Raw genomic sequence first — 26,839 nt, 5'->3', positions numbered from 1 at the left:
ATACACAGTGCATTAAAATGGAGGGCTAGAGGATCTGTAGTTGTGTGCTCATAATATACATGCTTACCGGCTCGTGACAATGCTGAAGAATTCTGTTGACCGGATGAGTAATTGATTGCCAGTGGATTCATGCAGATCACTAACATTTCGTTTACTGCACCATTCTTGGGAGATTCAGCAGCACACAACCAGCATAGCACACTTCTGATCTCAACTGGAAAACACGAGGCATTTGATTTTGATGGTGTTAAAAAGAGATACAGATATATAGATGCAGATATATTTTCACATACCCACTTACATTTTACAGTCTGAATTGTTTTAACATTTCACAAAAGCAGACAGTTTGACTGCAACTTCAAAATATAAAAATGTCTTAAGGAATTGACAGCTGGAAAACAGCTATTGCGTGGTAGGAAATATTCACTGCGCAACCTTCATCATATTTTTTTAAACTCTCGGAATCAAATGAACTAATTGAACAATCTGGGTTTTAATTTTTGATCATCTGTCCATGCATTTACCTGTATTGTTATTTTTGATCATCTGTACTGATTTACCTACAGATCCAACCAACCTGGTCAGGAAGAGCTCATTTATTTCAGCAATAAAGTACAGCATACAAAATGTAACCGCGTTCTTTTTTTTTTTTTAAAAATACATTTTTAAAAGGGTGAACTAATAAAAACAAAAACCGTACATATCTTCTCAGCCTACTGGGTTTCACAGGTCCCTATCCCAAAGGTAGATGCCCTTCAAATCCTAACAGGACTTTAGAATCTTTATGCTCGCTTTTAACAGCGACAAAAAGCAAAAGAGAGACGGTGTTCCAAATATAACCTATAAACACATTTTAAAAATGCATTAAAACACAAAACATTGGTTTGTTTTTTGGTAGCATGAAGCTCCTCTGCAGCAATCATCACCTGTGCGTAACTGACCTTGTCTTCTGTTAAGTGCCATGGCTTTTGGCTCAAGACACTTCACTGCCAATTATCTAGCAGGTACTGACCACTGCGCCAGACATCATGAATGCTTCAACAGTGCATGGGTTGTGGATGACATGTAGATGGTTAATTGGCAACAGGTAGACAGTGGCAACTTAGGGGTTCAATTAGGGGTTCAATCAGGGACAGCACATTTAAACCTGCAGACCCTTCAGACCCTAGCCTTTCTACTGAACATTTTGTCAAAAAAAACTTTGTCACTTAATGACAGGATTCCTGAATGTTATAAAACAGGAGTGTTACGTTTACCGCAGTTGGTGTAGAATAGATAGAAGTTTAGTGAGCATCATCGACCGTAGGGAGGCTAAGAGCAGCACCTGTGCTCTTCACACCACCATAACTCTTATAACAAGACACTGAACCAACGAGAATATTTCAAGAAACCAAAAGCACCCATTTCTACCTCTCGAACAGGAGCTTAAACACATAATAATAATAATAATAATAATAATAATAATAATAATAATAAAAAAATCAGCATTTTCGGCCACATTTGCTTTATTTTCCAGTTTTAATATTTAACATGATGTACGCACATTGTGGAAATACTGGTATCCTTTTGTTGTGGTAATTTTAAGACACAGGTAACAAAACAGCATTTATGTTTTAATATTTTGACTCATTTAACATGATGTATGCACATTGTGGAAATACTGGCATCCTTTTGTTGTGGTAATTTTAAAGACACAAGTAACAGAACAGCATTTATGTTCAGATTTGAAGGCACTTGTACTGTATTTCTTCATTCAAAGCTCGGTAACACTGAGATGGAGGGGTTAGTCTGTTCACTAACACAAGTACTACTGTATCTTCTGAAGAAAATAAGGAAAACTGACACAAACTGACAAAACAGCTAAAGATAACTGAATCAACAAACTATCTTGTATATATTGAATGTGTACTGCATTTATCTCTGTGTGTGTATTCATTCTATTGAGGGGAATCCTTTGGTATAAAATAGTTTTAAAAATCTTGTACATTATTTTCCCTACGATATCTTGGCTAGCCTGTGTTATTTGTTTTTCTGGTGTAATAATTTTCAACTAACAACCCTCCAATACACAGTGTGGCATGTGAGAGATACAGAGAGAGTTGCTGTGCAGTACAGTACTCTAAAGGTCTAATCAAACTTTTTTTATTCTCCAATGTGAATGTGTGTCAGGGGAAATGCAATAAAGAAAAAGCACAATGGCATCAGACCTTAGGAGAATAAGAAACACCAAGAATTTAAATGAATGATAGCACAGCTGCACTGAGCAAGTGGAGCATGGTTGCAGTGATGGTGGGGGGGCTTGTAGAAAAATTATTTTTTATATATATTTATTATTCCCCCCCCAGCACCAGATGGAGCAGCTAATATTCAAAATGAAAGGCACTTTGCTGTGTGCCAGATTGTGAAGTCCAGATGCAGGTGCGTTACCCCTGGAACAGGACAGCCTTGAGCTCCTGCTGCAGCATCGAGCCAATCACAGTCTTTTCAGTGTTGATGAGGAGCTGAGCTGTGGAGGCTTCCTTCAGCTCCACTGTAACCAGCACCAGGTCCGCAGCTTTCACAGTCTTCGCAGCAAACCTGGAAACAGAGCGCGCTTTAGATCAACAGTCACAGCGCTGGCAAACAGCTTGGCATGTCCGTCCCCTCCCATCTATCGTAGATTGTGAACCACTGTAACAGTAATTATACATTGAAATCTGCATATAAAAGCTTCTGCCAAGAGCTCCTGCTGTAATATCTGCCTACCTTCCCTTTACACCAAAAATGATACTGGGTTAAAGCCAACAACACAACAAATGACACATACAAGACAATGAAAACAACAGCTGAAGTGATCTTCTTTCAACTTTCATTGGTCTTTATTGGAACATTTTATTAAATATTAAAGAAGAACATGGATTACGGTCATGCTTTCCTTGTTATATCGTAATGTCTTTTGGTATCATACAGTCATCAGACCATTTTACTGCAGGCAGGATTCTGGGATTCTTTGTGTCGATGTGGGGTATATTTCAATGTATTTAAAAAAAAAAAAAGTACCATCCCATGACACCTTTTACCAGGAATTAAAAAAATAAAAAGCTTTCATTTTTATTACAAATGCACTCCATATAAATGATGTCAAAATTCTAAAGTAGCCCACTGATCCTGTATGACAGTTGCAAGGTTCTTTTGGGGAAAATGTAATTGATAATAATAATAATAATAAAAAAAAAAAAAAGTACAAAGTGCTTAATTAAAGGTTATTACGTATTATATACATTTGTATTTAAGTATGTTGCATGTATCAGCAATATTCAATTGAAATGCACTATATATGTGTGCTACACTGATCTCCGTACAAGGAATAGCATTAATAAGCAAATGTAAACTGAGCTGCTCTAAAGCCACAATAAAATAAATACAAAACAAAAAAAGAGAAAGACAAACATTACTTGCTTAAAACAAGTTACTTCATTCCTAATCCCCTTTGCCACATATACAGAGCCCCACAAAACAACCAAATTCCCAAACACACACAGTCCTCTAATTACATGGTAGTAAGATAAAAAAAAAAAAACATCTCTTTAGCATTGCAATTGACTGAAAAGCCATTTGGAACACAATGAACTTTTGTCAATCCTGTAAATTTTTTCTGCATCTAAAAGCAGGACCCCAGAGGGAAGATGGTGTGTGTGTATGAGAGAGAGAGTGAGTGAGTGAGTGAGTGAGTGAGTGTGTGGGGGGGCTAGTTTAAGAGGAAGACAGAGAGCCAAAGAGACAGCTCCCACCCCCACTCTCTTCATTTCTCACAGAGGCAGGGGGGGATTCTCACCGTTTTGTTACTCAGTTGTCTCTGCTTCCAGCGACCCCCTCTTTGCAGAGCCGTTCCTCCTCCCTCTCTTCTGAATGCCACGCGTCTGAATCGGAGCCATCTGCCTCAATTTGCACAACATCTTTGGCCACAATGGGCCCCAGTTAGCCCTGACAAAAGCTCACAATAGCCCATCTTAAAACACTGCTGGGCTGTCAGCATGCTGTCGACTATCCAAGAGCAGACCAACTGGTCAGTGTCTCATGTCTAACAATTAGCAGCGATCATGCACAGCGCCTCCCGGGGGCCCCTCAGGGACCTGCTTAATTACCATCAACATAAAAGAGGGAGTTTATCACAAGATACTCCAAAAACTTCACTTCAGACTTAATTAAAATATTAGCCACTTAAGCAGGAAACAGATTCTCTTGAAATGAGGAGTAATTTCTTTTTTTCTTCTTCTTTTAATTACATCAACATCTTCTACTGTGTTTCTCAAAGGTACATGAAGGCACTTGTTTGGATCACTTTGTGTCCACTGCTTGAACAATGAATATGCATGGAAGGTCATTAATAAAATAATTGTGTTAAAATATATCATCATAAAATGTTTTTAGTGTCAGCTAAATGAAAGTGTTCAGAGTGTGTCAGTATAGCTCCACTTGAATTAACAGTTTCAGTTCACACTAGGGTTCTGTTGCTTCTTTAATTGTAAGTACAATTTATTAACAAAACACAGATTGGGGAAATCCCGGTACAGCATTTATTCAATGTATGAAAATGAACTTTTTAACTTACAATCAATTAGCTAAATTGTTAAAGGAACAAAACAAAATAAAATAAATTGTTTGATTAAATACTTCTATAAAACCACTAGAGATTATACAGAACACAGTTTAAACTAGGCTAATTAAATGTGCAAACTTTAACCCAAGGGAAATGAAGTAGTGTTGTCTTTCTGCAAAACAGTTTTTGTAACAATTTCATTCAACATAGAACAATATGATTAACTTCATGCACAAACTGTTTTGGGTAATATTATAGAGAAAGAGAACCTTTTAAACAAATACATGTGTACAACATGTTTTCAAAAAGAATATAGATTTATATATACAATTTAAATGTCAACAATTTTTTGATTGACATTTTAATCCTCAGATTTGTTAACTGTCAAGACTCTCAATCTGCTTGAGCAATATGTTCAAAATGTATTTAAATAATTAAGACACAAGAAAGTATTTATTACACACAGACAAACTAAAATATTCTATGTGAACTTGTGTTTAACTTGATACATATATATTTTTTTGTTTTTGTTTAATTAATCAACCTATTACAAGCTGTGACAAATCTTCATTTATATGGGTTGGCACAGGCAGTTATATTAACCCTCCAAGTCTTACCTACACCAGTAGCAACCAAAAGGGACCAATTATGACCATCTACAAATCAACACACAATAGCAATGCCTGGAGGCTCTACACAGCAGCCACCAGAATGGCTTGATAGCCCCCGTTCATCATGAGTCCTGAAGAAACAGATTTGTGTTACAGGATCATACAGAAAACTCTGTATCTCAAACTAAGATATTATAATATATTATATATATATATATATAATATCTAAAGTATATATATCATAATAACGAACTTGTAAATTCTACATAAGTTTCTTAGTGTGTTTAATGCTACAAACTTGGTTTTCGATGGTTAGTTTATTTAGAGAGAATCAAATGCCTGCATTTGTATTAAATCAGTTCATTATTGACCTTGAACATTTATTTGCATGTACTCTTCTCAACAGGATCAAACAATGATCACACAAATTAAATACTGTAGATGAAAATGGAAAGAGGTGAATCAATGAACCGAAAAGCTACCACACCAATAATGCTAACCAACTATTTATATGACTATTTCTGGTTACTAGCACATGCACAGTATATGAAAAATCTTCTTCATCCTTTTCACCTCAATGGATTTTCACCCTCATTTTGCCAGGATTGTTAATAGATCCATTTCCTTAACCCATTACTTATCTTACACTTACAGCAGCCCATGGCTGTTATTTTACACAACAAAACATGACCTTGGTAGTCTAGTACCGTATCCATGTCACATTTGTACTGGGATGCTGCTATGATTCATAGCCTTGGGGTTTATTTTTTTGGCTCTTTGCTGTTTAAGACTGGTGGGCATTAGAGAATTACTGAATAGGCAGCTTCAAACCAGTCATTTTTCACATTGTACCATAATAATACTCAAGTGCACTTTTTACACCTAACCTGCTCTGCCATTTTTCCCCCCGCTAATTCACACAGTACAAAACTCATTGGTGAGAAACAGTATATGCACCCTTAGCAATATCTCCGAACAGTAACTATGTTGTGCAGATGCTGGCACTATTCTGTGTTCCAAGTCATTAATACAAAAATAAAAAAAAAATAGGAAAAATAGGTATTTGCATTTAGTTATCAATATACTTCAATGAAAAGATTCCACGCATTTTAAATACGGTTGAGATAGAGGGATATAATCCCTGATGTACACCCTTAAATCTTTGTAACCACATCACAAAAACAAATCAAACATGATCACTCCATCAGCTGGTAACAAAATGTCATTTAAAGTAAATTTCAACCATTTTTAATAAGATGTCAATTGAGGAATGGCTAAATCAAAACATCCCAGAAAATAGGAGCACCTCTGAGATAATTACAGTCGCTGTAAGTAGTGTAGAGAGTAGTACTGTCGGGCAAACTGAAAAACCTACCATCAGCACTACTACACAAATCATTCAATTAGTTCCAGTACAATCCAGTTATTGTCCAACTCTGGTTTGCAATGCACGGAAATAATATCTGTGACTGGTCATCAATGTGAAAGTAACCTTACAAATGACTGGACCGTCAACGAAGAGCAACGCAAAACCTGGTTGTCGGCAGCAGGAAACGTTCATTCCCATCTTCATCAAGCTCTTCCGAAGAGCACACTGCTTCTGCTGTCTAATCAAAAGGCAACTTTCCCGGAAGCATTTTTAATAACTACTCGATATCTTGAAATATTCAAATCAATTACCAAGGAAAAGACTCTATTATTATTATTATTATTATTCTGCATGATCTCTTTGTCCGATCTTTGTCCTCAGTTTATTTTCACGAAAGCACTAATAATAATAACAACAACATTTTTGTTCACAATCTTTTGTTCTGTTTATTCAAATAAAAGCATACAGTTTTAAACATGCTGTTTTGTACACATTTTATAGAGAAGATCGCATCTTATCGCTTACATAATGAAAAGTATTCAACTTATAAAAGTGCGGAGGTGGAAACACTAAAGCTGGATGAACCAGGTTTGTGCTGTAGTACATCAGAATGCATATATTCAAACAAATATTTTTTGGTGTTTGGATAGTAAATACATCTATATAGCACTCTGCCTTTAATGCTCCCTATTTTACTGTATTATCATTTATTGCAAATGGTGCACGTAACAAACTGGTCCAGCAGACCCTAGGACTCCCAGTTCAGCAGTCATTCATAACAAACTGGTCCAGCAATCATTCGGTCCAATTGTACATTCTGCTTAAGGTTAGTAAGTAAGATTTTTTTCTTTATTAACAGCAGTTTAGTTTCAGTCAACCACATTAAAAAAGTCTCCATGCGCTTCAATTATTATTATTATTATTATTAATTACTGTAGTTCATAAAGGAGTGACACGTTCCTTTTGTGACAAGCGTCCTTTCCTTCAGGTCAGAACACTTCTGCTTCTATCAAAGAGTTTGCAAATCATTTCTGTAATAAAATAAATAAATAAATAAATAAATCCAGTCTGTTTTGTTTTTGCCCATAAAGATGTGGTTTTCAAAATGTCAATATTGGAATAAATTGAAAAAAAGTTAACAAACACATCATTTTCTTATGTAAAGTAATCCAATTTAATCATTGGCATGTGAGAGTAAGGCAGATGGCGTATTAGATTAACTAGCATTTGGTCTAGTAATTCTGAAAGGTCTATTATCCAACCAAAGCGTTAGTATGCATCTATACAGATTCTATAGAACACTGATTTCAAAAGAGTAAGATAAATTAATCATTAGTTTCGAAAAACTAAAACCAAACTTGTACCCTGTGACAATTCACGTATGAAAACACGTTACACGTTGCAACTAGCTAGATTATAGGTGGAATTACCCCTAAAGGAACTAGTCTAAGGACTTGGTATTGCCTCTGGCCATCCTTTAATTCAGCTAATCCTAGTTTGATCCTTTTACTTTGTGTTTTAACGGGTACCAGCAGTCGTGACAAAGGCTCACTCAGGCTAACACTCTTTTGACATGAAACCTTCAGTTACTGTCAGCTGAAGCATATACAATCCTATTAGCAAGAAAAACGATCGGAGGATGCTGCTCCCTGCCCTAGCTGTACAGAAATAATTAGCCTAAAGTTGACAAATGTGTAATGAGGCCACACAGAGAATGCACATAGGATAGCCCTGCTGGAAAGGAGAGCAGGCTTCACACAAACAGACACTCACTAGCACAGGTTTGTCACAGATGGGCAACTGTGCAGGTAACAACCAATTTACTTTGAAAGAGAAGAGTCATTTAATGGCAGATGTGTCTCTTATTGAAGCAAATGTTACCTAAATATAACGGAATAACATTAGGCAAATAACTATTCATGTATGTATTTCAATGTACTTAACCAGTAACGCTCATTGGGGATTTGAACTCTCCCAGGCAGTAAGTCTATGTAGAAGAACATTATAAACTTGTATATTAAATGTGCTACACACTTGTTCTTTTATGCAAGAAAAAACAAGTTAGTTAAGCGTGTGCAAGTTTGTCAGAGAGACAAAGCACTTGAAAATCTCCAAGACTTAAAAAGACCCTCCAGATTTTAGAAAGCTTGCATTCAAGAAGAATAACCATAACTGAACCTTTCCCTGTAATATTTCATAATTCTTAAAACAAAAACCAGCTTGATTAGGTAGATCAAAGCATGCTGTCAAGGCAGTCTGTGTAAATCTTTAACCAGGACCAACTGCTTTATAAATGAACATAAATAAATAAATAAAACAAAATCGAAAATAAATTCACTTTTAGATTATATCATTTTAGGGTCTGTTTTAGATTAAGAAATGTTAGACAAAATGTACATTGTGTTCCTGTTCTGATTTATTACCACTTTCTTTTAACCAGTCATTTTTTAAGGCTCAATTTAGGTCAAGCCGAATAGCAAAAGCAGTGCTGCCTCCTAGTGGCCACATTGTAGATGTTTCTGCCCTCCCTCAACAACAAGCTCTAGTAATTTCTAATTAGCTACAGAATAGGGTACTGAGCTGCAGAATCCTCCATTACAACCACCTTAACCCATTAAAGACCAGCACATGTAGCACACAAGCTGTTCAAAGCCTACTGGAGTATATCATACACCATGGGTTTAGAGAACATTTTAGATATAGCAATTTGTTTATGATATACCTTAAGGTTCTCTACAATTTCACCTATAATTTTTTTTTTTTTTTTTAAAGCGATGCAGCAAAATGTTTAAAATGTAAAATGTTAAAAGTGCGTACCATCATACCGTTTTATCATAGGACTGTTTTCATTTTATTTGGCTACAATAACAGTTGATCGGGGGTTTTGGCACAGTTTTTACATTTACAGAGCTGTATGCAAAAACTAAGCGGACAATCTGAGAGTCTGCTGCAATGAAAGAAATGATCCCTGCATTACCAATAATAGGCCTACTGTTAATTAGCAGTTAATAGATGCTAAGTAGAATAATTTGAGACCGTTTTAACCACCATAGTAGAATAACAGATGTTTTGTATTAGTAGATACTGTGTCCAGTTAAAACATGCACTACTAATGCTGGGCTACCTCAGCATTAACGCTGGCACTGGACACTCAAAGAAAAAAAAAAAAAAAAAAAAAAAAAAAAAACAGGAATTAACAAAAAACATGAACCATTTCCTATTATAAAAATGACTGAACTTTGGCTCAAATGTTTCATTTGTGTAATGTAGGCTGGTCAACGGGGGCACTACTCTTGCAAATGACCGCAAGTCATAAGTCATAGATGTAACAGCAAGTGGACAGCTCTTCAGGAGATAGCAAGGAGGACCACACTACAGGTTATATACTGTTACTATATACTCTATCGTGCTTTCTAAACGTCTCTGCAAATCAAAATCATACAACAGAATCACGAGATACAGGTTGCAGACAAAAGTATTGGCACAATATAACACCCAAACATACTGTGCGCCATTTTGGGGGAACATTTCTATTTAAGTCTCATTGAACAAGAGCACTTTGTTGAAGAATGCTTCAGATTCCTGTTCATATGTACGTTTGTTTGCAAATTTTAGACTTTTTTTTTTTTTTTTTTTTTTTTTTAGTGTGGTTTGCAGAGAGGTCTGCGTGTACACAGCTCTTGTGTGTTCAGGTGTCTTTGTACAGTTCTTTTCTTTCGTGCACCGTTGTGTCTGATGCTTCTAAATCTTTTTTTGAAGTCCTTGGCTGTTAATCTTGGATTGTTTTTAGCTGTACCCATAATTTTCTTTGGACGTCCACTTCTCATTTGAATTTGTTCTGTGGTACTTCTTGATTATTGCAAATGTGGATTTTGCTATTCCATATTTATCTGATAGTGCTCTGTAGTCATTTCCTTTATCATAGTTTGCTTTTCTCAAACATGAATCCAACCCCTTTGTCTTGACCATCATCTGCTGTGTTGCCAAAATGTTCTTCAAAAGATGTTGGAAATAATTACCTATTTTTCTCGCTATTGACAGCTTAATTACTGTGCAATGGTTCTCAATCAGTGTGTGTGTCTATATATATATATATATATATATATATATATATATATATATATATATATATATATATATATATATATGAGACTTAATGTAAAGTTGGTTACATTTGTACAGACTTAATGTAAAGGCGCAATAGTTACAATTAAAAAATGTGAAATTGTTTAAGGGCTTTTGTTGTTTGAAACTGTGTACACATCATATTTATGTATTAATTAGCTGCTAATGTTCACTAAATGATTGTACTTAACATGTTCTACCATTTTTTGTGTTTTTTTTCTTCTCATTTTCATGGAGTTTAAGTATTAGAATGTAATATGGCAAATTCAACTCTCATATCAAATGCCCAGTACCTCATTTTTGTTGGGTCCTCTGAAGTACGTGCATGTGCTCCCAGTTTGAAAAATAGAAAAACAGTGCTGGTTTGAGAGCTATTTAAAATTCTCTGAAAATACTGATTTGTTAAAGCTTCTTTATATACTCGGTCAGTACAGAGACCAGGGGTTTGTAATAAACGGCATTCAGGTACTTTAAGACGTAAGACTACACCACTGTATGTAAGAGTGGTACCACCAGCATACTTCACTTCAGCATTGCATATTTGATGTTATACAGCCATCCTTTGTACATTTTTTTATTCCAAGCATGTGACTTTGCAGAATTTAAGCAGCTCAAAATCTCTGTCTGCTTCTGTCATATTTTCTTTTGTGTTAGCATGCACTGGAGAAGAGGCAAATAGTGGGAAACTATGGCCCCCGAGGGAAGAACAACAATTACCAACAGGGGGCTGTCATGCCCGAAGCCACAGACTTTAGTTTCCCACTATAAGGCGAGGTCTGCAGTTCATATTTGTTTTACGAATCAGTCAAGAAAGCTCGTTTTAAGTCCATACAGCACATTTATTGAAGCTTTTTTGGCATAGAACTGTCCGTCCGACTTTCTCACTGCAGCATTAAATTCTCGAAGGAGTCAGCTGAGTTTTGGACTTCAACATTATCTATATCGAAATACGTGCACAACATCAATACATAATTTTCATATCAACTACGTCAACTATAAAAACGTATAAAGGCAGACAAAGGACTCAGGTTTTTAAACATAATGATAATTTGTGCATGCCTATTGTGGTAGCAAGCAAACAAACACACAGAAGTGCTGATTGCTACAGAACCTTCATTTAATCCATTTTCATTGTCAGATATAAATGAGCGTTCCCTTTCAAACGTTTCCAGATGCATTTTAATTAGATTTAAAACACGTTCTGCATGTGGATTTTTTACAGGAGACAAACAAACCAACAAAATGTAAAATTCAAATTGTAGTCCTCTATAAAATAATTATGTTTCTCACTAATTTAACAATAAATGAAAATGCACTCATGATGATTATAAAACATAGTTACCTTAACCACTGATCTGGTTCCTTTCATTTAATGCCATCATGTGTCAAAAGCTTCACTCACGCAGCACACAGTGGCAAACTAAGGTAATACTTTAACATAATAAATACAAAGGCTAGGTTTTGCAGAACCAAACCAAGTCAGTGAAAACAGTTGTGCCAGACTAATAGCATGCATGCAGACACCTGAATCGAATTACTGATTGTACTCGAGTTAGAGCACTTTTTAAACTGAACCACAACTCTTACACATTGGGCTTTGCTTAATGCATGTAACCCCATTAGGACCAGTACTGTGTATTTGCAATAAGAATGTTGAACTGAATTCACATTAGGGCTCAATAGAATAGCAAGAGTGCATTTTGCTTAGGCTAACAACTGTTCGCCTTTACACTTGGGAAGCAAGATTCATGCAATTAAAGTAACCTAGCCCCCCTAATAGTTGTTTCAATATATAATGACCTACTTTGGGAGTAAATGAACAAAAAAAACAACAATCCCAAAGTATAGCACAGTAAAAGTACTGCACACCAATATCTGCATTGTGCATGCTTGTTCATTACTTCCGGCAGTATATACAAATCAGGGTTGCAGTGTTTGTACCCATGTGCATATCAAATGAGACTTAATGCACTGTAAAATACAGTAGTGGGCATGTAAACAGACAGCTCCCTATTGTGAAGGGAACAAAAATACGTTTAATGTTTAATAACTACTGAGAAGCGAATGCCGAATTTCAACTTGGGAAGTAAAAAAGTGCATTGTGTTTAAAAACTATTAAAATAGGTCTAAAATTGTGTACTGTGAAAATACAATATAAAAATCAGCAAATAAATAAATAAGTACATGGCAATACTTTATCTTCATCAATACAGACACACATTCCAGGAAACACGAAGGGCCCTCTGCATATGCTGGGATGCACTGGAGACTGATGACTTGGGACAATTTGTGCTATTGGTTATTCAAGATGAAATATGAGATTTTGAACTCCGGTCCCTCCCCTGCTCTGCTATGGCTTCCCATTGATTTGTACATACTTTCTATGTGTCCTTGCTTTAGCTATTACATTTTTCCAAGGTTGCTTCATATGCATTTGTACATAATCAAATCATGGGATTACTGTCATTCTAAAGTGGTCCGAGGTACCCATTCTGTGTTGTAGATGAAACATTTCACAACACAGTGTGCAGTGCAAACACAATGTACTGTCCTTTTCGGTTTAAGTGGTATGTATCACTCGCTTGCAATTTGTCATCACTTTTTATGTAAGTGGAAGAATTTAAAAAATAAACTTGATTCAAAATTGGCAAGAAACTACTGTGATCCCTTAACATAAGGCGTACAGTCACAGCTCCGTTTACCCAATAATGACATTTCCCTGGCACTTTCATTCCTGCTATAAGACATAAAACAGCTTATATAAAAAGAAGAAGCACTGTACTTGCACGGACATAGGAGACACCTAATTACCACACAGAGCGGCTTATTTCTTGTTTTGAAAATCAAGTTACTTGGATAAAAAAAAAAGGTGAAAATGTGAGCAAAAAATGTATCTTGAACCTACTTCTAGATTGCAATGCTTTTCAATTTCAACAGGTTGCAATAAGAAAAAACTAAAAATAAAAACAGTTTTGCATTAACCATGGCATCTATAATACGCCAGTGTAAGACAGAGCTCTGCAGGGAGCTGTTCTACATGAACGAGGGGCTCTTAATGTGTTCAGACAGCCTTCTTACAGATCCCATGCATGGAGCAGGGGATCGGACCCCAGTGCCCTAGCTTTCCCTTCCACCCGAGCATGGGGTTTCCACCTCTTATTAAACGAACATGACTGCAAATCGCAGGTTCATCTCCACAAAAAGCAACCAGTTAACCAAGTTAAAAAACTCTGAAATCAGAATCACCCTTCCACCTAACTTGTATTCAATAAAACAAATTGGCCCTTTATTTGTACTTCATACTAAACATAATTAAGATATATTGTAAAAGTTCTTGTTAGATCTGCTACCATATGGTACCATTTTTATTCTTATGGTAATACAATTAAAACACTAATTGAATTACACTAGCTACTGCTGCTTTATGAATACCATTGATTTGACATTACCATACATTATAGCAATATTACCATTTAGACATACCTGGACTGGCATTTTTTTGCACCAGTTTTGTTGTTTTGCCTACTTAATGTTTATCAATTAAAAATATAGTTTAGTTAGAAGGAGTAAGTTGAATGTTCAAGTATTCTGAGGGACATGAGTTGCATGGTTTTCTCCTTTTCCAAATGATGGAGGCAAATACTGACCGGTGCAAACCTTGTAGGGAACCCATTATTCTCTTCACAGATGCATTACAATGAAAGTTTCAATTGCAATGGGTTTTACCTGTGGATGCGATCTTCAGCAGAAGGTACCACCCCCAGGTTAGCTGCAGTCACCACCTTGTGCACGATGGCTCTGCTTGAGGAGTTTTCTTGATTAACACTGATGGTAGCAGCACTCTCATTCATTCCTGTAAGCTTTCCTGTGAATGAAACCATTATACTTTTTAAACTAGTAAATATATTCCAATGTAAATTGGTAAAATAGACACAAAACAGGACACCCCACTCTCTTCCACTAGCTTTCTTATGATACATACTTGAAAACATCCTATATTCTAAAGGATGGGTGCACAGAAGTCAGGGAACTGACCCAATCAAATACAAAAAATGAGTTTTAAATATTAGCAAAAGTGGAAAGCAACATAATAAGCATTCATCTTATGGTAAACAGCCATTAACAGTAGGAAAATAAAAATCTTCAAAAAGGAGGACCTTATGCTTTCATATATTGCACATTTCCTATTTTTGATATGAACTGCATGAAATATTATTCCAATGCAGATTTCAGAAATCAGTGGCAAAACTGCCTACTAATTTTTCCACTGATTCTATTAGAAGAATCATAGTAAATACAGGCAAGTAAACACATCTGTCTAATGAGCAGTAAATCAAACACTTTCCAATGATCTAATAGTTTAATTAACGACTAGAAGGAAACACATACATATATATATATATATACATATATATATATACACATATCACACACACACAGTACTGTACAAAAGTTTTAGGCAGGTGTGAAGAAATGCTATAAAGTAAGAATGCTTTCAAAAATAGACATGTTAATAGATTATATTTATCAATTAACAAAATGCAAAGTGAGTGAAAAGAAGAAAAATCTGCATCAAATCCATATTTGGTGTGACCACCCTTTTCCTTCAAAACAGCATCAATTCTTGGAGAACTAACCACTATTCTTCTGTGGATTTAGGCAGCCTCAGTTGCTTCTCTCTCTTCATGTAATCCCAGACAGACTCGATGATGTTGAGATCAGGGCTCTATGGGGGCCATACCATCAATTCCAGGACTCCTTGTTCTTCTTTACGCTGAAGATAGTTCTTAATGACTTTCGCTGTATGTCTGGGGTCGTTGTCATGCTGCAGAATATATTTGGGGCCAATCAGATGCCTCCCTGATGGTACTGCATGATGGATGAGTATCTGCCTGTACTTCTCAGCATTGAGGAGACCATTAATTCTGACCAAATCCCCAACTCCATTTGCAGAAATGCAGCCCCAAACTTGCAAGGAACCTCCACCATGCTTCACTGTTCGTGTACCGCTCTCCAGCCCTTCGGCGAACAAACTGCCTTCTGCTACAATCAAATATTTCAAATTTTGACTCACCAGTCCAGAGCACCTGCTGCTATTTTTCTGCACCCCAGTTCCTGTGTTTTCGTGCATAGTTGAGTCGCTTGCCCTTGTTTCCACGTCGGAGGTATGGCTTTTTGGCTGCAAGTCTTCCATGAAGGCCACTTCTGACCAGACTTCTCCGGACAGTAGATGGGTGTACCAGGGTCCCACTGTTTTCTGCCAATTCTGAGCTGATGGCATTGCTGTTCATCTTCCGATCGCAAGGGAAGTCAGCATGATGTGTCTTTCATCTGCTGCAGTAAGTTTCCTTGGCCGACCACTGCGTCTACGGTCCTCAACATTGCCCGTTTCTTTGTGCTTCTACAAAAGAGCTTGGACTTTGAGTTTGGCTGTTCCTCACCCAGTTTTATTCCTCCTACACAGCTGTTTCTGTTTCAGTTAATGATCATGTTTCTATTTTTGAAAGCATTCTTACTTTACAGCATTTTTTCACACCTGCCTAAAGGTTTTGCACAGTACTGTGTGTGTGTGTGTGTGTGTGTGTGTATATATATCTTCTATCTATCTATATATATATATATATATATATATATATATATATATATATATATATATATATATATATATATATATATATATATATATATATATATATATATATATATTATATATACTTACTTATGTTTACATTAATGCGTAAGTACACAAAGCATACTTTTGTTCCATACACAAACATCTAACTAATTCCATTTCAAGTTACTGTGGGCTTGAAATGGATTTGAAAAGAAGTAGTCCCTAATTCTATCAACTAGTGAAAAGGTACATTCTGTAACGGGTTGAGCAAGTACAAACGAAGGTGCATGGGCCTCAAAAATTGCACAGGCACTCAAACTGCTTTTAACCACAGCAATGGGGTTGACATAATACTGGTAAGAGATGTGTGTGCTCACTTAGGATTTAAACCTTCTCCATTAAGCTCTATTGAAAAGCAAGCGCTGAATAAATGAATGTAACTATGTTTGTGTTAAAAGCCTGTTTTCCCCAGAATGCAATTAAAGGAAATGTTGCACAAAGCCAGTACTTTTGTCAAGCTCCTGTAAATGGAAAAATGGATGGCACTCAGATAAGTGAATGCATTGCTTCATATTTAACCTTAACGCTGTTGTCATTAATGGTTTGTCTAACTTGTACTTTAAAAAGACAAGGTACTGCTCCATTGAAGTAAAATTAAAAATCAACTTTACCATGCTTTTCAGAACAGAAGATTCATTATCTTCAGCTAATGTATTGGCATAAAGCAAAGTAACATCCTATCAAGTGAGGCGCGCGCTCAATCTGCCTTTTTACTCGTGCTGTTTTATTGCTATAGGCAATTTGTACCACTCAGCATGACAGTGTAAACTGAATCAAGATTAATTTACATGCAGAAGAACACTTAGCAGAGCAGCATGGTAAGCAAATGTATTGTCTCGATTGCTGAGCTGGAAAAGAACCTGCAAAAGATAAAATGTGCCGTGATTAAGGAGCATCAAATGTGATTGCTTGAGGAAGTCTGCGGCACAGAAAACGGGAATGTTTTCCCAGTCACAGGAAAAGGGTTACTCGGGGAAAGTTTACAGTATACAAGCCTGCACATTAAAAACTACATTATAACACTGCAAAATTAAACAGGAGTCTAAAGCATCCTTCCTCGCAGGCGCATGTAAACAAATTAGAAATTGGTTGATTTTTTTTACCCCTTATTTACTTAAACTAAAGGTTGCATTGGAACTACAATTTATACTCCACATTAGTGTTACATGAATCATATCAATAGCTTTCCTGTGCAATAGTTCTGATTTAATAATTAGACTGGCGTTTTAGCAGCCAACAATTCTAATGTGTTCAATGATAAGTACAGAGAACTGAAATGAAAAAAAAAACAGTTCCAAATCCATCAGTGAATTGAAAAAGTTATTTGCAATAACCATGAATATGAAGACAAAAAACATTTTAAAATATCTGGCCATACACAAAAAAACCCTCAGAAACCTGTGATATATATCATATAATATATTAGATATATATATATATATATATATATATATATATATATATATATAAATTCTTTCAAATAGCATTTACCTTCCTATATTTAAACCTACAAAAACAGCAGCATGGCCAGGATAGAGGAGCAGGGAACACGTAATGCCACATGCAGTCAAGCAAACTTTGTATTATTTTTTTGCTTTAACAGACCCCAGCATTTCCATCATATCCAGTGGGAATTTTGATCAGATTTGCTTGGGTCCACTTCAGAGGTAAGATGTCACTTTAGGAGCTCTGCATATATAAAGCTTCTCCTGGAAATAGAAATGGTGGCTGCAAAGGGACTGAGAAGAGCATGTGGCATATTTGCTAGTCACAAGTCCAGTGTCAAAATGCGAATTCAGGAAGACAGGGAAAGGCACTGCCGAGGCGCCAGGAGACCTGCCTATATTTATAAATATTTCATATAAACACATGTTCAAATAGCTTTATTCTGAGTAGCCTTTCTGCTCTATTAAACAAAATACACAGCTGCCACACTTATTCAGACAAATAATCAACAACCATAGAGGGAAAATGGCAGAAGAAAAAGGAATTTTGGCAACAAGTCCGTCGAGGCTCCTAGCAATCCATGCAGAGTGCTTCTCCTCTGTGCTCACGGTTCTGTATGACCAGTCAGGAAAGTGGTCGAGTCCCAGCAAAGCAAACAAAACTTGACCAAAACATCAAAGCGCGATGAAAACATGCAGGGGAAAAAGAAAATAAAATGCTAATAATTTGATCTGTTTCTTGGTGCATCTACAGCCTCCATCAACTTAAATTAAGACAGGAGGCAGCATAGCAGAGGCAGTTCACTCATTTGAAGTTTGCAGAGTTGTTGCCAAGTAGTGAGACAGCAGTTTCAGGAAGAGAAGTAAGAATCGGCAATAACGGTGTACAACGTAGAAGCAGTCAAGGATTGAAATTGAAAAAAGTTAACCCATGAGAACTCAACATATTTATCACTGCTCACTTAAAGATAAACAATCTACCTGACAGTCAAGGTAATAAACAGTTAATACATTAAAAACGGTCAGAAAAAAGTAAATATGAAAATACAAATACACACACACACAAAAACAAACATACATACACACATACATAAATAAATACACAGGACTACTTTTTTATTTTGCGTGTTGTTTATTTTTTTATGATTTATAGGGAAAAAACTGCAAATCCTGCAGTAATTTAGGCAGCTTTAAACAGGTTGGTGGGACACGTCAATCTTCCACAGATGATATCTCACTGCCTTGAGCAGTTTTTTTTTTTTTTTCTCTCCATGTGGTCAATCACGTTTAGGCTAATAGGTTTTCCACGGGTTATAGATGTGGAAAGTAATTATTTTGTTCCCCCCGTCTACACAGGCATTTCCTCAAGAAGGTCTGTTGACATGAATGTCAATTGTTACCTTTCATTTCTCCTGAACTGTGTACATCTCATTTGGATTTTATGCTGCAACCCTATCCACGTATTGGCCTGTTTCTATTGCTGCTACTTCTATTTACACAACCAAGCATGTACCATAAATATCCCCATTTACTTCAGCAATTATATGATATATATTGAAGCCGCTTCACTGGAAACATTTTGCCGAAATGCATTCTTCTATTTAGTGCTCTAGTACGTTACTCACACTGATAGTACTGAATCTGCTCAGAAGCCAGTATTGTTCTCTCTGCTGTAAGAAATACACTTAAAAAGCTTAAAGGGTGAACATCATTACAAAAAAATTATAAAAATATCAATGACAGCCAGTGTTCAATGGTACAATACCATGGGCTCTGATGGGAATTATTTTTACACACACACGAAAAAATTTAGAGACCACTACAGAATTATCAGTTTCTCTGGTTTTACTATTTATAGGTATGTGTTTGGGTAAAATGAACATTTTTGTTTTATTCTATAAACTGCTGACAACATTTCTCCCAAATTCCAAATAAAAATATTGTCATTTAGAGCATTTATTTGCAGAAAACGACAACTGGTCAAAATAACAAAAAAGATGCAGTGTTGTCAGACCTCGAATAATGCGACAAAGTTCAGATTCATTTTTAAATAACACAATACTAATGTTTTAACTTAGGAAGAGTTCAGAAATCAGTATTTGATGGAATAACCCTGATTTTCAAGCACAGCCTTCATGCGTCTTGGCATGCTCTCCACCAGTCTTTCACATTGATGTTGGGTGACTTTATGCCACTCCTGGCGCAAAAATTCAAGCAGCTCGGCTTTGTTTGATGGCTAGTGACCATCCATCTTCCTCTTGATCACATTCCAGAGGTTTTCAATGGGGTTCAGGTCTGGAGATTGGGCTGGCCATGACAGGGTCTTGATCTGGTGGTCCTCCATCCACACCTTGATTGACCTGGCTGTGTGGCACGGAGCACTGTCCTGCTGGAAAAACCAATCCTGAGAGTTGGGGAACATTGTCAGTGCAGAAGGAAGCAAGTTTTCTTCCAGGACAACCTTGTACTTGGCTTGATTCATGCGTCCTTCACAAAGACAAATCTGCCCGACTCCAGCCTTGCTGAAGCACCCCCAGATGAGTCCAATTTTCAGCTTTGCCCAACACCTGGTCGTCTAATGGTTAGACGGAGACCCGGAGAGGCCTACAAGCCACAGTGTCTCGCACCCACTGTGAAATGTGGTGGAGGATCGGTGATGATCTGGGGGTGCTTCATCAAGGCTGGAATTGGGCAGCTTTGGCATGAATCAAGCAAAGTACAAGGTTGTCCTGGAAGAAAACTTGCTTCCTTCTGCTCTGACAATGTTCCCCAACTCTGAGGATTGGTTTTTCCAGCAGGACAGTGCTCAATGCCACACAGCCAGGTCAATCAAGGTGTGGATGGAGGACCACCAGATCAAGACCCTGTCATGGCCAGCCCAATCTCCAGACCTGAACCCCATTGAAAACCTCTGGAATGTGATCAAGAGGAAGATGGCTGGTCACTAGCCATCAAACAAAGCCAGGCTGCTTGAATTTTTGCACCAGGAGTGGCATAAAGTCACCCAACATCAATGTGAAAGACTGGTGGAGAGCATGCCAAGACACATGAAAGCTGTGCTTGAAAATCAGGGTTATTCCATCAAATACTGATTTCTGAACTCTTCCTAAGTTAAAACATTAGTATTGTGTTGTTTAAAAATGAATATGAACTTATTTTCTTTGCATTATTCGAGGTCTGACAACACTGCATCTTTTTTGTTATTTTGACCAGTTGTCATTTTCTGCAAATAAATGCTCTAAATGACAATATTTTTATTTGGAATTTGGGAGAAATGTTGTCAGCAGTTTATAGAATAAAACAAAAATGTTCATTTTACCCAAGCACATACCTATAAATAGTAAAACCAGAGAAACTGATAATTTTGTAGTGGTCTCTTAATTTTTTCCAGAGCTGTGTGTGTGTGTGTGTATATATATATATTATATATATATATATATATATATATATATATATATATATATATATATATATATATATATATATATATATACATAAAATTAAAATGTTGGAAAACATGGATCAAGAATTTATCAGCAGTTTGCTACGCATGTGGACTCGCAGAGCTATACTGGTGTTCTTTTCTGAAAAGAGACTAATATTGCAGAAAGCACACTGTTTGGTTCAAATTGCATGTACTGCTAACAATTGATAGAGCCCAGCATTGACTGCAAGCTAACAAGATAACAATGCTGTGGACCAGAAGGGGCCAAGCTCTAAGACTTTTGGAATGCAAAGCATAAAGGGGCTAAAAGACTCCCAGGGACTGCCGTTGGACCCAAAGGTTCTCGGGGAGAATAAGAGGTGATGCCACTGGACTCAAAGGGTTTCAAGCAATACAGAGAACTAGGAACAAGGAAGATGACAAAAAACAGATGTATAGACTTAATGTGTTGTACCTTTGCTATTGGTTAAGTGTCAGAGAAAGAGGAGGTGGACCATCTAGGGTAGGGTATTTAATGTCATGCAAAAATTGTAAAGACGAGTAATCTGTTTGTCCTGTACCTGGGACCAGACTCCCTGCATATTTCAATAAACCCAACAACTGACTGAAGAAAAGGACTGTGCATTTTCTTGACTCTACTTACCATCCTTCTTTTAAGTTACATCTATATATATATAGATCTATAGACACACACACACAGTCTATCTTCACTATAACGAACTTCTTATAACGAACCCCCTTTTTTTACAATGGAAATTAGCCCTATTTGAACGATCACTTTTACAAAATCTACCCGGATAAAACGATCTCGGTAGTGACTGACACTGAACTTTCTCCGGTGTGAATGTGTTATTCTCTCAGTGAAAACAAAGACCTTGGTTGGCTAATTCGAAGATAAGGCTGATTCATAGATAACCTATTGTAGTGTGAATCATGTGTGACGTATGCAACCATTGCCATCTTCACATAAACTGCAACCAAGGCAACAGGCGGAGGTAACAAGATTGAAACAGCGTGGATTGAGAAAAGCACAAAAAAATATGACGCAATCTACACTGGGCATGTTTTACAAGAGAAAGGGCATCTCATTACTGTATTCTGCATGTACGTGTACTTTTTATTTTTTAAATTTCTCACCGTTTTCTTTTAAAACATACAGTTTAAATGTAGATGTAGATAAAGATGTTCAACTCAATTTAGGTGTTTCTTCATTATTCTGATACAGCAAATTGCCAAACCCTATTATAGTGAACAATCTGATATAACAAACATTTCTCCAGGTCCCAGGGGGTGTGTTATAATGAAGTTAGACTGTATGTTTGTATGTATGTATGTATGTATATAGCAATCATGAAGACCAAGGAGCGATTGAAACAAGTCAGGGATAAAGTGGTAGAGAGGCATACAGCAGGAGAAGGGTACAAGAAAATTTCAAAAGGCGCTGATTATCCGTCTCAGCACAGTGAAGTCCATCATTAAGAAGTGGAAGATGCATCATACCACCCAGATACTAGCCAGACCAGGTCGCCCTCCCAAACTGAGCAGCCGGGCAAGCAGGAAACTAGTTTGGGATGTCACTCTGAAGCCAACAATGACCTTGAGAGATCTGCAGAGTTCTGTGTCTGAGATGGGAGTCAGTGTTCACACATCAACAACAAGCCTGTCCCTACACAAAGCTGGCCTGTATGGATGGGTGGCAAGAAAGAAGCCATTACTCAAAAAGCCTCATCTTAAAGCATGTATGGAGTTTGCGAAAAAGCATGTAGATGATACTGCAGAGATGTGGGAAAAGGTTTTGTGGTCAGACTAGACAAAAATGTACCTTTTCTGTCTAAATTCCAAGCATTATGTCTGGTGCAAGCCCAACACTGCACATCACCCAGTCAACACCATCCCAACTGTCAAGCAAGGTGGTGGCAGTATCATGTTATGGAGATGCTTCTCTTCAGTAGGGACTGGGAAGCTTGTCAGGATAGAGGGGAGAATGGATGGTGCAAAGTGCAGGCGAATCCTTGAGGAAAACATGTTTGAGTCAGCCAAGGCTCTGAAACTGGGGAGGAAATTCACATTTCAGCAGGACAAAGACCTGAAGCACAAAAACAAAGCCACACTGGAGTGGTTGAACGAGAACAGAATTAATGTTTTTGAGTGGCCCAGTCAAAGTCCCAACTTGAATCCAATCAAAAATTTATGGCGAGACTTGAAGATTGCAGTCCATTGACGATCCCCAACAATCTTATCAGAACTGTGGTAGGCCACCCCACCCCCCCCGAGCAATTTTCCCGTGCAAAATGGGCAAAAATTTCACTATCTTACAGTGCAAAGCTAGTAGAGACCAATCCAAAAAGACTCATAGCAGTAATTGCTGCAAAAGGTGCTACTACCAAGTACTGACTTAAAGAGCTGAATACTTACGCAACCAGTAAATTTCATTTTGTACATTTTCTTTGCAAGCTTTGCTGACATTTAACCTCCTCCTCATATAACTGTGTTTACTTTAACCACTACAGCTTTGAATAAAAAAAAGTTTGGGCCACAAACTGGGTGACCAAGAGTCACAGCACCTGCCCAAGAGCAACAGATCATTTTGCAGCAACTGTGTGATGTCAATTGTTAATCAGCACAATAAAAAGTCACTGCACCTGCTCTAATACAGAGTTTGTCATTTTTTTGATCACATCTAGTGAATTTTATCCAAATATAAGTGATATGTTTCATTTGATGCTCAGTATATAAAAAATTTAAAAAACAAAACAAAAAAAAAACAACCCTCAAGCTTTGCACTTGTTTTTCTTTCTAAATCTCCATGGTCCATCAGAATTGCCCTGCATACACAGTGTTATTACACACTCTCAGCCTTTCTATTACTCCTTTACTCTCGCCATCATAGCCCAATTGCAAAAAACAGGCAAAGGCAATGGGTAACTTATATAAACGGTTTCCTTTTAGGCATCTCAAGCCCCTTTCACACTGGCGCTCCTACCCAGGTCTAAACAGGGCTTCTAGTTACCTGGGTCACAATCCCACCTCAGGATGTGGGTCGACATGCTTTGGCCTGGGTCGAGCGAAACAAAATGCATGATCGTTGTTTGTAAGCGGACAAAATAACAAACAGCCACACCTGCGAGAGGGTTTCATTTCTGCAAGGAACATTTCTGTTTAGCCATATTTTTGTTGATTGAGACACACCATGAGCCCTGGACTTGCTTCTGTTACCCAGGTCGACCCGGCTTATTCAAAAAGCGAGTAGCCGACATCACGACACCGGGTCGCCTCTTTTACTATTTCATATGTTTCTATGTCTGTTTCTATGGGTGTTTCTATGGGTGGATCCAATGTAACCCGAATGATCTAAAATTGGATGGGCTGAACCACTTGTAGTGATAAGTGGTACTTCTACCATAGCCATCTATGGGGAAAGTTCCAGTTCCATACATGTGCTCACCTTGCTGTGTCCTGAAGTCCTGCTCAGACATGGTGACTGGTAGAAGCAATTCTCCCACGGCTGGCTGAATACTGACGTTGAATTGGTCACTTTTCGTGCTGAAAGAGATTAGGAAGTATTTTTACATACTGAAACCCATATGAACACACTGGCTGACAGCAACACCACCATAACATACAAAATTTTTTAGCAACACCATAGTATACACATATATAAATATTTTATATCTATATATATATATATATATATATATATATATATATATATGTATATATATATATATATATACATATATATATATATATATATGATATATATATATATATATATATTATAGATATATATATATATATATATATTATATATATATATATCTATACACATATATATATATATATATATATATATATATACATATATACACATATATATATATATATATATATATATATATATATATATATATACATTTCCCCTCACTTTGGAGAATTTTGTTTTTATTTATTTAATTCATTAAAAAAATGTGTCTCACATTTATCCTTCATTCTCACCTTTAAAGATACCGTAGCCATCATCTCTTCGTGATCCTTTCACTGCGATGTCAAATTGTTTCTTAAAATGAAAGCTGACTGCACACTAACTCACTTTGTGGCATGGAGCTTGGTTTCAGAATACTAGGTTCCAAGCCACTTAGGGCTTGATAAGAAAAGTTGCCTCAAACTAGGTCTCTCGGTCTCTTGGAACCAGGTTTCAAGCCACTATTCCTGAAAATGGCTTTGTGTTCAATCAGCTTAATGGACCACCAACTGCATGGAAGCTTACATTCTAAAGAGATCATCTCAATCCTTTGCTGTTAGTAATCCATGTAACTGTGATAGAAACAGACTTGCAAGGATTTAATGTGGCAAGAAATAAGGCACCTCCTGTGGTTCCTCAAATGGAAACAGGGTGTAATTGTTCAGGTCCCTAGGGTGGTCTTTCTAAACACAGACGCCTGCATGCTTCCTCTGTTTAAACAGACACCGCACACAACGGACTGATCTAGCCACAAGGTATAACCAGAATGCCATTGCTACTGCTGCCGCGGAAACACCTGGAAAATAGATGTTGCTGCTTGGCAGGCTTTCTTGTACTTAAATAAGCTGGAAATAAAATTAATTACTTTCCCTCCCCCCTTTCAAAATGAACCTGTGTCATAAGCCTGCCAACCATGCAAAACCATCAGGGACACCAATTTTACATCTGGCCACCAAGACGAGTTATTAACCAGCTAGTATGCTGGCAGATTGTGGCACGACCTTGATTAGAAACTCCTGACACTAGACTGAAATTCCACACAGGACCCAGGTTGATCATCTGCATGCAAGGGATTCTACTTTCAGATGGTAAAGTTGAACAAAACACCCAGTTAATACCCCTTCTTTCACCAGTTAATACAAAAAAAGCTCCCACTTTCTTGTAGCGCTATTGCAACAGAGCACCATAAAAAACTGCAATACCCAGGACAGACAGCGTCACTAGTAAGGTGGTTAAATACTGAAATCAACATACCAATCTGCACTGAAATCTTAAAAATAGCACACATCTCAAATCATCAAAACAATTCCTTTTCATTTTGATATACATATAAACAGTACACAGTATTTTGATCCACTTGACATATATAGGCAACATGCTCAGGTGTGTCTAACTAGGTTCACTATAACCGACTCAAACTGGATTTTGATTCAGAAGTTTTTTTTTTTTTTTTTTTTTTTAATTAAACGAATACAAAAAACAGACAAAAGGGTCCTAAATTAAGCGTCAGGTTAAGTCTCTCTTACATTTTGTAACATTAACAGTTTCACAAAAATTTCATTTTGTATTGAGGATAAATGTGTCACCAAGTTAGCCTTTTCTCTTTAAAGACTGATAGCAGGCAGAGCGTGAAAACGTTCCGTTTCTTAACTCCCCGCTAAGACAGAATTCCTGAAGAGCTGATAAGGTGATAGTAGACTTGTGCAGTTTACTGGGAGAGCTATGGATCGCTCTCTGGGGCTCTGAGACTGCACACAGACAATGATTGTCATGCAAAACACACTCAATGATTGGCATTTCAGGCTGATTGATCCAACCATTACTCCTATCTCCCCTGCCCCCACCGGCT

General features: G+C 37.0%; 1 protein-coding gene across 3 annotated transcripts in view; it reads right to left on the bottom strand.

Moving 5' to 3' along the window:
- Positions 1 to 1,487: 1,487 nt before the first annotated feature.
- Positions 1,488 to 26,839, bottom strand: part of LOC121305193 (AP-3 complex subunit beta-1-like) — a 110,272-nt gene continuing 84,920 nt past the window's right edge. For 2 of the 3 annotated variants that reach the window (XM_041236746.1, XM_041236738.1), the window contains exons 25-27: positions 24,694 to 24,791; positions 14,411 to 14,549; positions 1,488 to 2,577 (exon numbers count right to left, since the gene is read on the bottom strand). In XM_041236746.1, coding sequence (XP_041092680.1) covers positions 2,424 to 2,577; positions 14,411 to 14,549; positions 24,694 to 24,791 — 391 coding nt within the window. In that variant the 3' untranslated portion in view covers positions 1,488 to 2,423. Of the gene's footprint in view, positions 2,578 to 6,990; positions 7,591 to 14,410; positions 14,550 to 24,693; positions 24,792 to 26,839 lie in introns of those variants that run through there. The other variant, XM_041236753.1, reaches the window with a different exon arrangement.

Source organism: Polyodon spathula, chromosome 2, assembly GCF_017654505.1.
Source record: "Polyodon spathula isolate WHYD16114869_AA chromosome 2, ASM1765450v1, whole genome shotgun sequence".
Taxonomy (NCBI): Eukaryota; Metazoa; Chordata; class Actinopteri; order Acipenseriformes; family Polyodontidae; genus Polyodon; species Polyodon spathula.
This window is presented reverse-complemented; position numbering and strand designations above follow the sequence as displayed.